This window comes from Symsagittifera roscoffensis, chromosome 1 (assembly GCF_963678635.1).
Source record: "Symsagittifera roscoffensis chromosome 1, txSymRosc1.1, whole genome shotgun sequence".
In the NCBI taxonomy this organism is placed as follows: domain Eukaryota; kingdom Metazoa; phylum Xenacoelomorpha; order Acoela; family Convolutidae; genus Symsagittifera; species Symsagittifera roscoffensis.
In genome coordinates, this window is record NC_087062.1 from 90,473,545 (window position 1) to 90,486,381 (window position 12,837).

The 12,837-nt window shown below is 37.9% G+C and overlaps 1 protein-coding gene across 1 annotated transcript in view; it reads left to right on the top strand.

The window, feature by feature from the left end:
• Positions 1-9,877, top strand: part of LOC134851991 (myosin light chain kinase, smooth muscle-like) — a 31,101-nt gene extending 21,224 nt beyond the window's left edge. Inside the window, exon 16 of the mRNA XM_063868268.1 lies at positions 9,566-9,877. Coding sequence (XP_063724338.1) covers positions 9,566-9,803 — 238 coding nt within the window. The 3' untranslated portion in view covers positions 9,804-9,877. The remainder of the gene's footprint in view (positions 1-9,565) is intronic.
• The last annotated feature ends 2,960 nt before the right edge of the window (positions 9,878-12,837 follow it).

Sequence of the window (12,837 nt, forward strand, 5' to 3'; positions counted from 1 at the left end):
TCTTGTGCCTGAGAGCAAAAGGGCAGCGCCCATTGCAACAAAAGAGACCACGCCTTAACATACAAACGTCAAATACAAATGAGCTAATGCGAATTCTTTAAGATATATTTGTAGTCACATGTTCAAGGCCCACATGTCAAATGAAAAAATAGCAAGGCGATAAAAAAAAAACGTCTAGAGCACCAGCAATTACTTCAGTTTATTATTTTCTGGCCTAGTTGTTTATAGAAGGGGTTTCCGTTTATACTTCCGTTAGTTTTCCGTAGTAATTTACCTTTAAACTGACTGTTTAAGGGCACTCGGGATGATGGAGGTTTTGAAGTAGTAGGAAGGTCTGAATCGTAGCCTTTCTCCAATGGTGACTGGTTCTTTTTCGGTATGAGGGAGTCTTTGTATCCGTCCTCTATCCGATCGTCAGCGTTCCAGTCGAGGGCCCTTTCTCTGCTTACGATCGACTTCCCTTTGTCTAAAAATCCACCGGATAAATTATTAGATGCCAATTGCTTCCAGATCGTGTTCGGTTTTCTATTAAAGTGTATTTCGAACGGTGAGCATTTAATTTTAGATTGGAAGGAAGATCGTAGATTCCAAATGATTTTCGAAATGGCGGTTTGTAATGTAGGTTTTTGTTGATCCAATGACATTGCTAATAATTTTATTTTTACAGTATGAACAAGTTTTTCTACAAGACCGTTAGAACGATGGTCTCCAACTGTACAAAATATTAGTTTGATATTAAGAGAATTGCAAAATAATTTAAAATCCTGACTAGTAAAGCAGGATGCGTGGTCGACCCGAATAGATTTTGGAATAATCTTGAAGAAATAATCTTGAAGAAATTCGATTACTGTGTTTGATGACGTTGAAGATGTAATTTTTGCTGAAGGGAATTTTGAAAAACGGTCTATACACAATAAGATGTATTTATTGTTTCCCCAGTTGTTATCTAGTGGGCCGGAAAAGTCAAGATTTATTTCCTCATTAGGTTCGAATAAGGTCGGAAGTTCGCTAATTTGTGTAGTTGGTATGATGCTTTTTATATTCTTACCGGTTTGAGTGCATTGTGTGCAATTAATCCCGTGGAAGTAAATTTGTCGATATATGTGTGGCCACCAAATGTATTGTGCCAAGTATTTCATGCCGAATTGGCCAGGGTGAGATTCATGTAAGGTTTTTAAAACGGCGTTTCTAAGTGTAAACGGAATAACCAATTTTCCATCCATATATAATAGTCCGTCGGATTCATGAAGGTCTTTCGAAAATTGGTGTAAGTAACGGGAATTTGAGTTGATGTTATCTACTTTTTTCTGTAAAGCTTTCACAATTGGGTTTAACAATTCATCATCTTCCGTTAATAAAGCGACCAATTTTGCATTGAATAATGTATTTAAATCCAAAGGTCTTTCAGGTAACTTGAGGTTTTCTCGGAATTTAGTTACTAACTTCTTGTGCTCTGAGGAAATTTGAAAATCGATAGAGACCTGTATCCCGGAAGTGGAAGGATTCACTACAATTTGGTTATTTGACATATTTACACTATTTATAAGTTTGAGATCCGAAGGATTACTAATTAAGCTACTGTTAAGAATTAAAAAATAGATAAAGGCTGAATTTGATAGAGAAATTTTAGTAAAATCAGTGTTTGAGAAATCCGAAGGAATACATTTAGAGTTACAAAGTTCTGTTCTATAGTGTTTTTGATTGCAGATTGAAATGGAAGAGTTGACGAAATTCAATGCTGTAATTATTACGTGATTTCGTAATTTCGTGTAATGGGAATTTTCCGAAATCGAATTAATTGAATTACGTAATGGATTTTCATTATCCAAAGGATTGATTGCATTATATATTTTTTTGGTAGTAGCAACTACAAATTCTTCGTCGTAATGTGATGAGGGAATTGCTTTACCCGAAGGAGTTCTTGAAATTAAGTCTGTAAAACCCATATCTTTTCCCGCTAAATGTTTGATAGTAAAATTGAATGGTAGGAGACGATCTACCCATCTTGTCAATCGGCTTTGGTATGTTTTGTTTCCGTGATTTGGTGACAAAGCGGAAAGGAGAGCTTTGTGGTCGGTGATAATTTCAAATTCAGAGCCGTAGAGATAATTTTTGTAATGTTCGACCGCCCATACGACTCCTAATAGCTCTAATTCGTTTGTTGAATATTTGGATTCATGGGGATTTAAAAATCTTGAAGCAAATGACACTGTTTTCCAAACCTTCTCATGAAGTTGTTCAAGGGATGCACCCAACCCATTATGTGAAGCATCTGTTTTTACTCTCGTGGGCTTTTTTACGTCGAAATGAGTGTTTTCAGTAAGATTTACTATTTCTGATTTAATCTTTACAAAAGCTTTTGAGTGATCTTCATTCCAAAGGAAAATTGACTTCTTGTTTAAAAGAGGTCTAAGCGGGCTTCCGAGGGATGCTAAATTTGGTACAAATTTAATGTACTGATTAGTTGACCCAAAGAATGATCTTAGTTCTTTTAGATTCTTCGGGATTGGAATATCTTTAATTGCTTTGGTTTTATCGAATAGTGGGGCGATTCCGGATTTCGATATTTTAAAACCGAGCCATTCGATTTCTTTTTGGAAGAATTTGCACTTCGACCATTTAACTGTGAAATTGTAAGTGTCTAACGTTGATAAAATTTTATAAACGATTTTCTTGTGATCGTTCAAACTTCCTTTGGAAGCGACTAATATGTCGTCGAGGTAACAATTTGTAAAAGTAATGTTTCCCAAAGTTGAGTCCATGACTCTCTGAAACTCGTTTGGCATATCGCCGAGTCCGTAAAAACCCGTTAAAAATTGATAAGTGCCTGTTATATCTCCGCCGACTAGACTAAAATTGCATTGGCTGCTAGTAAAATTGTCCAGCGCAAGTTGACTATATGCGTTCTTTAGGTCTAGGTTTGTAAACCATACTTCTCCGACGGAATTGTTTGAAATTTGAGCCGCTACGTTATCAACTAATTCGTGTATATTAGGCATCTGATATTTGTTCTTGTAGATTTGTTTGTTGATAAATTTTGAATCTAGGGCTAGCTTTATCGATTTGTCTTTTTTACAAGTAATAACTATCGGACTAATAAATCTGTCCTCGTCACAATTTTCTAATTTTTTGATGTGTCCTTCGGATTTAAGCCTGTATAATTCTGTTTTTACTGAATCCAGTAAGTGTAAAGGGACCCTCCTGCCTTTTAATTGAATTGGCTTTAATGGTTCATGAAAGTGTGTAATTTTTGTTTGATTTTTTATTTTTCCAATCCGAAGGAATAGTTGTTTGAAGGTTTTTCCAATCATTTCTACTTCATTATCTATGTCAAGTGAGGTAACTGAATTGATAGACTTACAGGTTCTCTTGTTGGTGAATGTTGCGTATTGTTTTTGTGAAACTTCGATTCCGACTTTTGGTAAATTGTCATTTCCCAAGATATTTCTTTCATGACCTTGAGTTAGGAAGAAGTGACATTCCTTGTGGGACCATCCATTTGAGAAAATTGGGACAATTACTTTTCCAGTGATATTTATTGCATTGTTCGTAAATCCACAATAGAGTTCCTTGGTAGCCTTATCCACTGGATATATTTTCACGTAGGGGTCTCGTAGTTTCAACTCGTGTAACACATTCTGTTTAAGGAAGCTTACAGGATCCACCTGTATATTGAGAATTACTTGGTTTTCATTTCCTAAGCCGATATTTAGTAGTTTCTTCAGTTCCTTTCCTTGATCGTCGTAGATAGTTGTTACGTTTAATACAGAGTAATCATCGTTATCGCTATGTCCAGACTCTGACCATGCGTTGATTACTCCACAGCATTCTCTATTAGCGTGGTCAATATGTACATCTGGTTGTTCCGAAGGATAATGATGATCTGTATTATTTACAATTTGACTATCCACAATATTTACATTTTTACCGCGTGATTTACAGAGTCTAGTAAAATGTCCTCGATATTTACAAGTCGTACATGTTGTATCTTTAGCAGGGCAAACCGCTAGATGTCCTTTTGTAAAATTTCCGCCGCATTTCATACATGTGTTATTTTTTTCAATGTTTAGGGAGGGTTCTCTTTTTACATTAAAATGATTAAAAGATTTGTTGGAAGAATATCCGCTGGATTTAAAAGTATTCGTCATCTTGATGTGGTTTGTAATTCCTTTTTCGTCAATCAGGGCTACGTTTAAGGCTTCTAGTGGTGGTAAGGTTTCCGTGAGGAGTTTCCGTTGGATATCTGAATTCTTCATGTTATTAATAAAAATATCTCTAATCCATTCATCTTCTCCTGTGGGAATGTTACATCGTTTTGCCATTTCTGCCAGTGCCCCCCAGAATTGTTCTAATGATTCTCTGTCCCTCTGTTTTCTGTTTAGGAGTTTGTGTCTTTCGAAGGTTATGTTTGTTTTTCTCACAAAAGCTGTGGACAAATTTTCCCAAAATTCTTTGAAAGAAATTTGTAGAACTTTGACTCTCGTGAACTTTTGGCCGAATATTTTCTTTCCTTCGTTTCCGAGGGCTAGATAAAGTATGGATCTTAATTTTTTGTCCGCCTCTTCCAGTCTCATGCCGTTGAATTTCTTGGTTTCTGACTTTATTGAGGCCATTTCTTTATCATCGAATATCTTTTGTTCTTGAATATTCCTCTCGATGCGTGATGTTTTTTGAGCGTCGGATTCGTTTTCCGGCCGATTTTCCAATGTTGGGGGAGGTGGGTGATATCGTTCCGTTGGATTCAAAAGATTTTCGATGTCGATATTCTCTTTCGCGATTATTGCTAGCTGGAATAGATCGCTCCACTCTTCCCAAGGAATTGGTGGGTCCACTGTGTGGTTTTGCCAAAATGAAGGTATACCTCTCACGTTTGATTCGTTGCTGTTTGACTGCGCCATGATAAAATGTTCCTTTGTTACGGTTAATTCTATTTAGTTACAAATAAGATATGTTTAAAAAGTGAATTAATCTCTAAGTTAAAACATTAAAATAGTGAACGGTCATTCTCTCCGTCGGAGAGAATGAAGATAGCAAGGTCAAATCAAGATTAACCAGTTAAGATACTTTAAAGTAATTAGTGAAATAAAACAAATGGTAAGAATCACAACAATCTTAGAATCAGAAACTTAAAAATTTTGAGGAAAAAAACTTTGAAAAATTAAAACGAAAAATTTTATGATTTTTTGTTTTTCTTGTTTTTGTCTTCAAAAATTGTTTCAATTGGGATATTTTACAATGACTGGCGAAAATGCCTAAGCTCATCTTTTTCGCCGAGATTTTTTTTCAGACCACGCCGAAAAATAACGACACTAGTTTGAATAATAATAATGTTGTAATTTTTCAAGACTGGTCCGAACATTCTGTGCTACTTGCACGCTAAGCCGGCTATCTTTGATTTTTTTTGTACTTGTTTTTTGTATCTACCAATTTAAGGCAGCCCTCTTTGATTTTCTTGTAATGATAAGTCTACGATTTGGGAGACAGCTGTTGACCATGGCATTACCAAATTTGAATAGATTTGTCAAAGCAAATTTTTGTAAAAAAAAAATCATTTTGCCATGAAAATGCTATGAACCTGCTAGTCATAGCCACTCGAATCCGAAAAACTTAAACTTGATTATTTGCTATTTCATAGAATTCAACGACATCAAATCAAATATGTGATAGATTGCACTCAACTGAAATAAGTTGAAAAGCAATCCTATGGTTTTATTAGTAGCTCAAAAAATCCATTTTTTTCCTTGCACAAACACAATTCCTTCTTTTTTCCAGCTTGGTTCGTTCATCACAGTTGAAAAACTTTTTCCAATGTGTTATCAGAGTTGCCTTTTATTCCAGTTTTTGGTGGTCCATTGATCCGGAAATTGTCGGGGCTGTTGAAGGCTTTGGTTTTTACTGCTTCTGATTACGTCTTCAAATAGTATCTGTGAGTCTTGTTGGTACACACACTCTATATCTAAATTCTATGCCAGCTACTGCAATACTGGCTTTTACTGAATTGATCCAACAATACTACAATCAGAAGATCATACAGTTTGCGGTCTAATTTTGTGTAAGGAATATTTGTCTTATAATTCATCCATTTTTTGTGCAATGTTGTCATGTGGTTCGTCATTTGAGCATTGTCATCGCATGGGGTCAATGGTATGCATCCCATTTTGTTTTTGGAAATCGATAATGATGTGATTCGATACTGGCGTAACTTCTCAAATTCTCAGTGGTTGATAGTTATTGCTCCGACCATTGAAAATGGGGAGTAACTTTGTATTCGGGTGTGTTTTATTTTTTTTCTATTTGTTTCCCACATAAAATCAGGTACCCAAAATAGACATCGGACTGGGTAGACATCACGACTGAAAGGGACGGGGTCATATTAAAGCCCTTTCAGTCGTGATTCGAACCACATTAAAAGATTCCCAATTTTTTTCTAGTGTCAAGAAAAACGGGTTTAAAGTTTTCGATTTTTCTTCTAAATTCGAGCCTGTGAGCAGGCTTACATTAGCTCATTTATGCTTGATTTAAGCCTTGATAATTCAGTTTTTTTCAAGTGAAGTTAGTTTTTGAAGTTTTTAGCGCCCTATTAGGTATCAAAAAGATCAAAAATTTCAGAAAAAAACTTTGAAAATGTTTCTAGTAATTTTTCTACAAAAACTGTTTTTTTTTTCAATGTGCCTGTTTTACTATGACTGTGAAATATGCCTAAATTCTAGTTTTTTGTTCAGACCTTTTTTATCACACCACACAGAAAAAACAAAACCAATATGAGACGACTACCAACCGGCTATCCTTGTTATTATTGACATCAGTTGTTCCATTATTAGAAAAGTGACCATGCTCTCGATTTGCATCAGTAGTTAAGGGTTGTCATTAGCTTTCACTGAAACATTTTATAAGTTTACAATCATTCCGACCACCCTCAAAAGAGAGAGAAACTCTGGTCTAGGTATCTATTTTTCACCTTAAGTCATGTAACCCAATTAAACGTCAAATGAAATAGAGTGAATATATATTATATTGAAGCTTTTCGGTCCTGATTCTAGCTCGATAAAAGCAAACAAGAATTTGTTTTCATATGTTAATTCAATTGAATCCTCTTCTGGAACGCAAACTTTGATCAGTCATTGAGTGATGACACTGTCAGGTTAGATTGATTCTCTAGGTTCGTTTTCCCTCTCTCTCTTAATGACACCACAAAGTGGTTCCCTGGGTAGTGAATTCATGGAGGCGACCGAGATTCACTAGTATCCTCAATCCCGAAAAAGTTAATTTGGTGGCACTATTCTGTGCTGTATTATGTTAGTTTCCCTTTTTGTATTGCTCTTACGGCTGTCTTGTCCGCTCGAGACGATCGTAAGAATTTCTAATGCTAAATAGATTCAGATAATATAAGTCCAAACTTAGCAGACTCTAAGTGGCCAGATAAAAAAATCTAATAATCTTATCAAAAGAAAACGTCCGCAATTGATCACCACAATGGCCTGCTAGTGTTATAACTTTCAACTAACTTAACTTATTGATTCTCTCTCTGGAGAATCCCCATTAACGAATTACTCGCAGTAATTCCTAACAAATACTCAGTTTTACCTGCTAAATTTAATAGTGTCTCTACACATCACTGTTCTTTTGAATCGAGTATCACAGTTCTCAACTATTATAAGAACCACTTATCTGCTAAATTTGTAATCTCTCGTCTCCGACAATTGTTCTATCTAACTAACTGATAACCAACCATAATATAACGCAGTACCAACTGTTCTTAAACTAACTGAGAGCCAAACGTTCGCTCTCACAGCACAGTTTTTCACATACTAATTGAAAACCAACCATTCGATCTCACAGCACAGTTGTTCTCCCCAAGGGTTGGCTAACCGTAACTCTTTTGCAATACTTAAACTTTAATTATAGTAAGAGTTGCACTCGTCCCTGCAGGTCCTGACAATTATTTTAAAACCTCGTGCGTAAGGTCCTAACTGATTTCTTCCACTGACGACACTAGCCATGAATGCCAAATTCAGCATTGGCATCTCTAACTAAGTTGTTCAAATATCAAGTCCAGATTCACCTCCAAACATAGTTATGTTTAATTAGCCAATCTCCCACAATTTTTATTCAATTATCCCGTTAATGTTCCGACCTCCCAGGAGTAAGAGAAGACCATTTTCATGGGTAGCTTAGCTTGCTCATTCCAACCATCTAAAACTCTCAGCTATACTTTATTCCAATCCCGACCTACTAGCTGTTCAAAAAACGTAATTTGCATATTAGAGTCAAAATGTGCCAAAAAGCCAACACTGGGGGCTGAGTAAATATTTCGTCCACTCAAGTTATCTAGGAGACCTTCTTTTCATGCCTTGCTCCTAATACTGCCAATCCTCTCGGTGATAATTTTTGCGTAATCAGATTGAGTTTCTGATGATAGCTCATTTGCCAAGCTAAGCTGGGCCCATCGCCTGAAGCTCAATCAAAAATGAACCCAGGAAAAGGCTATACACATCGAGTCGCCAGAGTGGTTTTATTTACAGGGGACTTTGTAGTGGGCTGAGTTTTAGTGTCTATTACAGCAATAAAATCAATATGCCCTCGCTCATTTTTTTTTTGCGTAAATTGCCTATTGCCAGTTTAAGAGGTGTTTTTCCCAAGTGCTAACCACTTCCAGTCCAACCGTCATATGCTAAATAGATTCAGATAATATAAGTCCAAACTTAGCAGACTCTGTTTTTATACCCTATTCTTATACAAAGGCAAGAGGTGGTTTTTTCGAGATCTCGTGAGGTTGTAATTTCCTATTTATTATTAGATTTCTGGAGGATGATGACATCAAAATTTTTCAGATTCGACTTCTGTAATGTCGGGGGTACCTAGACTTTTAGAGCCTATCTTTATACATCGGCAACAAGTGGTATTTCCGAGATCTCGTGAAGTAATTCCTATTGGACAGACTTCTTTCAGCTCTTAATAAGTGCTATGTAGGGGCCTATAGGGGTCGAGGATTTTGTTACGTGTATATAAAGATTTAAGTTTCGGTTTTTTGTAAAGTATCCATAATGAAGTTAAAACCTGAAATTCGTCTAAATTTTGATTGTCCTGTTTCGATCACCTCAGGCTACTTATCACTCGACTGGACCATTTAAAGACTCGTAGCATACAATTCTAAACCTCTATAAACGAATGGTGATGCTGTCCACGGTGACTTTGAAATTCCGCCGAGTATACATTAGAATCTCCTATTCTACAAGAGAAATGTATTCATTTACTGGACGAATAGTTTGTGTTCTCTGTTCTTCAAAGATAATGTTTTTAGTGTGCCTAAAGACATTGTTTAATGAAAACAATTTGATTTTGCGGTCAACTAATTTCCTTTTAATTTTTTTCTTTTTGTCAATTTTTTGGCAATGATAACTGTGTTTGAAATTTTCTGTGCTACTGTGTTAATTGTACAGCAATCAGCTGCGTTTTTAAAATAAGCGAAAAATGCTACACATCAAAGCTTCATTTAATTTTCCACGATTCTTATTACTGAGATGAATTTTTTTCAGCTATGACAAATCATAAGCTTTTTTTTCAGGCGCTTCATGGACGAGGAACTTCGCCCAGGAGTCAAACACCGGTTACAGTACTCCTGTTTTTTCCAGCCGATGACCCCTTCTTCAAAAGATAACTCGGATTCAACTGAAGCGACTGAACAAATTCTCTGTTCACTCAAGATTACCAACTGTCAATTCTCTGACTGCGGCGAATACACGTGTCATGCACAAAATTCTTACGGGTCCAATTCTATATTGATATATTTGGACGTAATTTGAATTTTTATCAGATGATCGGTAAAACTGGCACCCATTTTTTCTCTTTGCATAAATTTTGTCTTAGCTTAGTTCTTTGTCCATATGATTTCATTGATCTGATGCATGTGTATATGTTTTTGATTTGAGAATCTTCAATTTAGTTTTTGAGTTCTGTGAGCTAGTGAAATTTTTGGTCATTTCTTACCCGGGCTGAGGTGTTCGTCAGAAGTTCCGACAAGTGGTAGACAATGCTTAAATCCTAATCCGCACTCGCACACAGACCTTCGATCCAGTCAAAGTCGCATCACTGTCGAAGACCAAGTGGAATTATATGTTGAAACACAGCTGTTGTGATGCGCTGTCAAATATTAACTGATCAAAAGGTTGAGGAAAACCTCAATTTTGGCATATTCACATTAAAAAACCTCCAATTTTTGAGAAGAGTGGGTTTTGCAAGGACTTGTCTCACATACCGATTATTCAAGACAATTTGATGAACATATCTTGAATGTCACTTTGTTGGAGTCAAATTTATTACTCATTTGTTCGGAACAAATCATGCTATTATTAAAAGATTTTACCGCATTTTTCTTTAATTCATGTGAGACAATTCATGTCATGAATATCCTCGGGGGAAGGAGATCTTATTTGGAGCCGAAGGGGAAGGAGTTGAGCCAAGTTTTTTTTGTTGTTGTTGTAATACAATTATAGTGGTCTTAAATCTTCTTTTTTGGGGTTACGAGGGCAAGTTTCACCGCTGGTCTCGTTAAAGTACCTAGGGCTGTTTTCAGTTTACACGAGCGCGCGATGCCATCCGAGCCGGTAAAAACTTCTAACACTCGACCCAGTGGCCAGATGCCTCGTGGTGTAAAGTCCTCAAGTATCCACACGAGGTCATCCTTTTCGAGTGGTTCCTCGGGTTGCGTCCATTTAGTCCTTCTGATGAGAGTCGGAGCGTACTCTTTAAGTAGACGTCTCCAGAAGCTGTCAAGTCTATCTTTTGCTCGCTTCCAGGACTTGTTGGACAGTTTACTGGTAGATGCTTCGTAGAAGGCTGCTGCTGGAGCGTAGACGAATGGACGACCCATTAAGAAGTGGTTGGGTGTCAGTGGAAGGTCGTCGTCAAGGTCGCTACTGACATGAGTTAGCGGACGTGAGTTGAGGATTGCCTCGGTCTCGGCTACGATAGTAGCAAATAGATCTCTTGATAGTCGATCAGAACCGAGATTTAGTAAGAATGCTCGTTTTATCAATGAGACGAGTCGCTCCCACACGCCGCCAAAATGGGGGGCAGCCGGAGGATTTAGGCGCCATTCAACATTGTGGATTTGTAGCGTTTCAGTTAGGGTGGTTTCGTTGAAGTTGATTGGTTCTGAGCGTAGTTGTTTACGCGCGCCGACGAAGTAAGTAGCGTTGTCAGAGATTAAAAGCTTAGGTGTGCCTCTCCTAGCAATAAAACGTCTAATTGCCGTTATACAGTTGTTCGTAGTAAGGTTGTCTGTCGATTCCAGGTGAACCGCGCGAGTAGAGAGGCATGTGAAGAGGCAAATATAGCTTTTTTCAGTTGTATCCTTTGTTGCTATGTAGAATGGCCCGATATAGTCAATTCCTGTGTTTTTGAACGGAAATGGGTCGTCAGACGGATCGTCGAAACGAGTTGGCGGCAAGTCGGCCATGAGTGGATGTAGCCCTTTGCCTTGGAATCTTCTGCAGAGAAAGCAGTTATGTCTTATCTGTCTGAGTGTTTTTCCGAGCCCAATGATGACAAAACTTTGTTGCAGGTAGTTGCGAATGTACTCAGTGCCGTGGTGCATGCAGCGGCGATGAGCGCTCTCGATCATCATACGCACAATTGGGTCCTTTGCGTTAAGAATTATTGGATACTTTGTTGCGTCCGGTAAAGGTGAGTTTCGTAGTCGTCCTCGCGCGCGAATAACACCGTTGTCGAGAAAAGGTGACAGCTGTTGCAGTTTGTCTTTGTTTTCAACTTGTTGCTTGGTTCGTAGTTGATTGTAGGTGTCACCAAAGGTTTCTTGCTGGGACTGTTGATAAAGGAGGAGCTTAGCTTTTTTTAGGTCTTCCATAGTGGTAGAACGTTTGCCGTTTCCCTTAAGTTATCGACAAAAACTATAACCCGAGCTATGACCCGAACTAATCGAAACCAATCTGAAAACCTGGAAGAATCGATTAAGGGTGTAGTTGAGGGGCTAACCGTTGTAGCATTACTTTGTTCCATTATTTCGTTGGTCCCCCAAATAGGCTCATTGTTGAGTAGAAATTGTGGTGCATCCAACCAGAGCTTTGCTACGTCTTTAAGTTCAATTCCTCGTGTAGCACTGTCTGCTGGGTTGAGTCTACCAGGTATGTGTTTCCATTGTTCGGCTTTGCATAAAGTAAGTATTTCACCAACTCTGTTTGCGCAGTAAGTTTTCAGTTTACCAGGTGAAGCGATCCAGGACAAAACAGTAGTGCTATCCGTCCAAAAGTGAGTGGAGTGGGGCTTTAATCGCATTTCATCAGTAGCGAACTTGCATAGCCGAGCACCCATAAGGGCGGCTTGTAATTCCAGTTTAGGAATGCTCTCTTGATTCAGTGGTGCTACCTTTGTTCTGGCAATCAAGAAAGTAGCGTGTATGCCAGAGCTACAAGCAGTTCGGAAGTAGATGCACGTAGCCATTGCGTCTTGCGACGCGTCGCAGAAAATATGAAGCTGTATATCACTAGGTGACAGCTGTGGACCAAGTAAGCGCGGCAGTCTAACAGGGGGTACTTGTTTGCATTGGTCAACCCATTTGTCAATTATCGGAACAAAGTCACTGGGCACAGTTTCGTCCCAAGAGATACCAGACTTCCACAAGTTTTGCAGAAGAATTTTGAGTTTTATGACAAACGGCGCTAGGATGCCTAAGGGGTCGAAAACCCTTGCTACTGTAGAGAGAACTGTTCGGAGTGTAGATGATGTAGTATTATTTAGCTTGGTTGTTGGTTGCACGAACATCGTATCGTCAGTTGTGTCCCATTTGACACCCAGAACACGATGCACTGTAGCATTAGT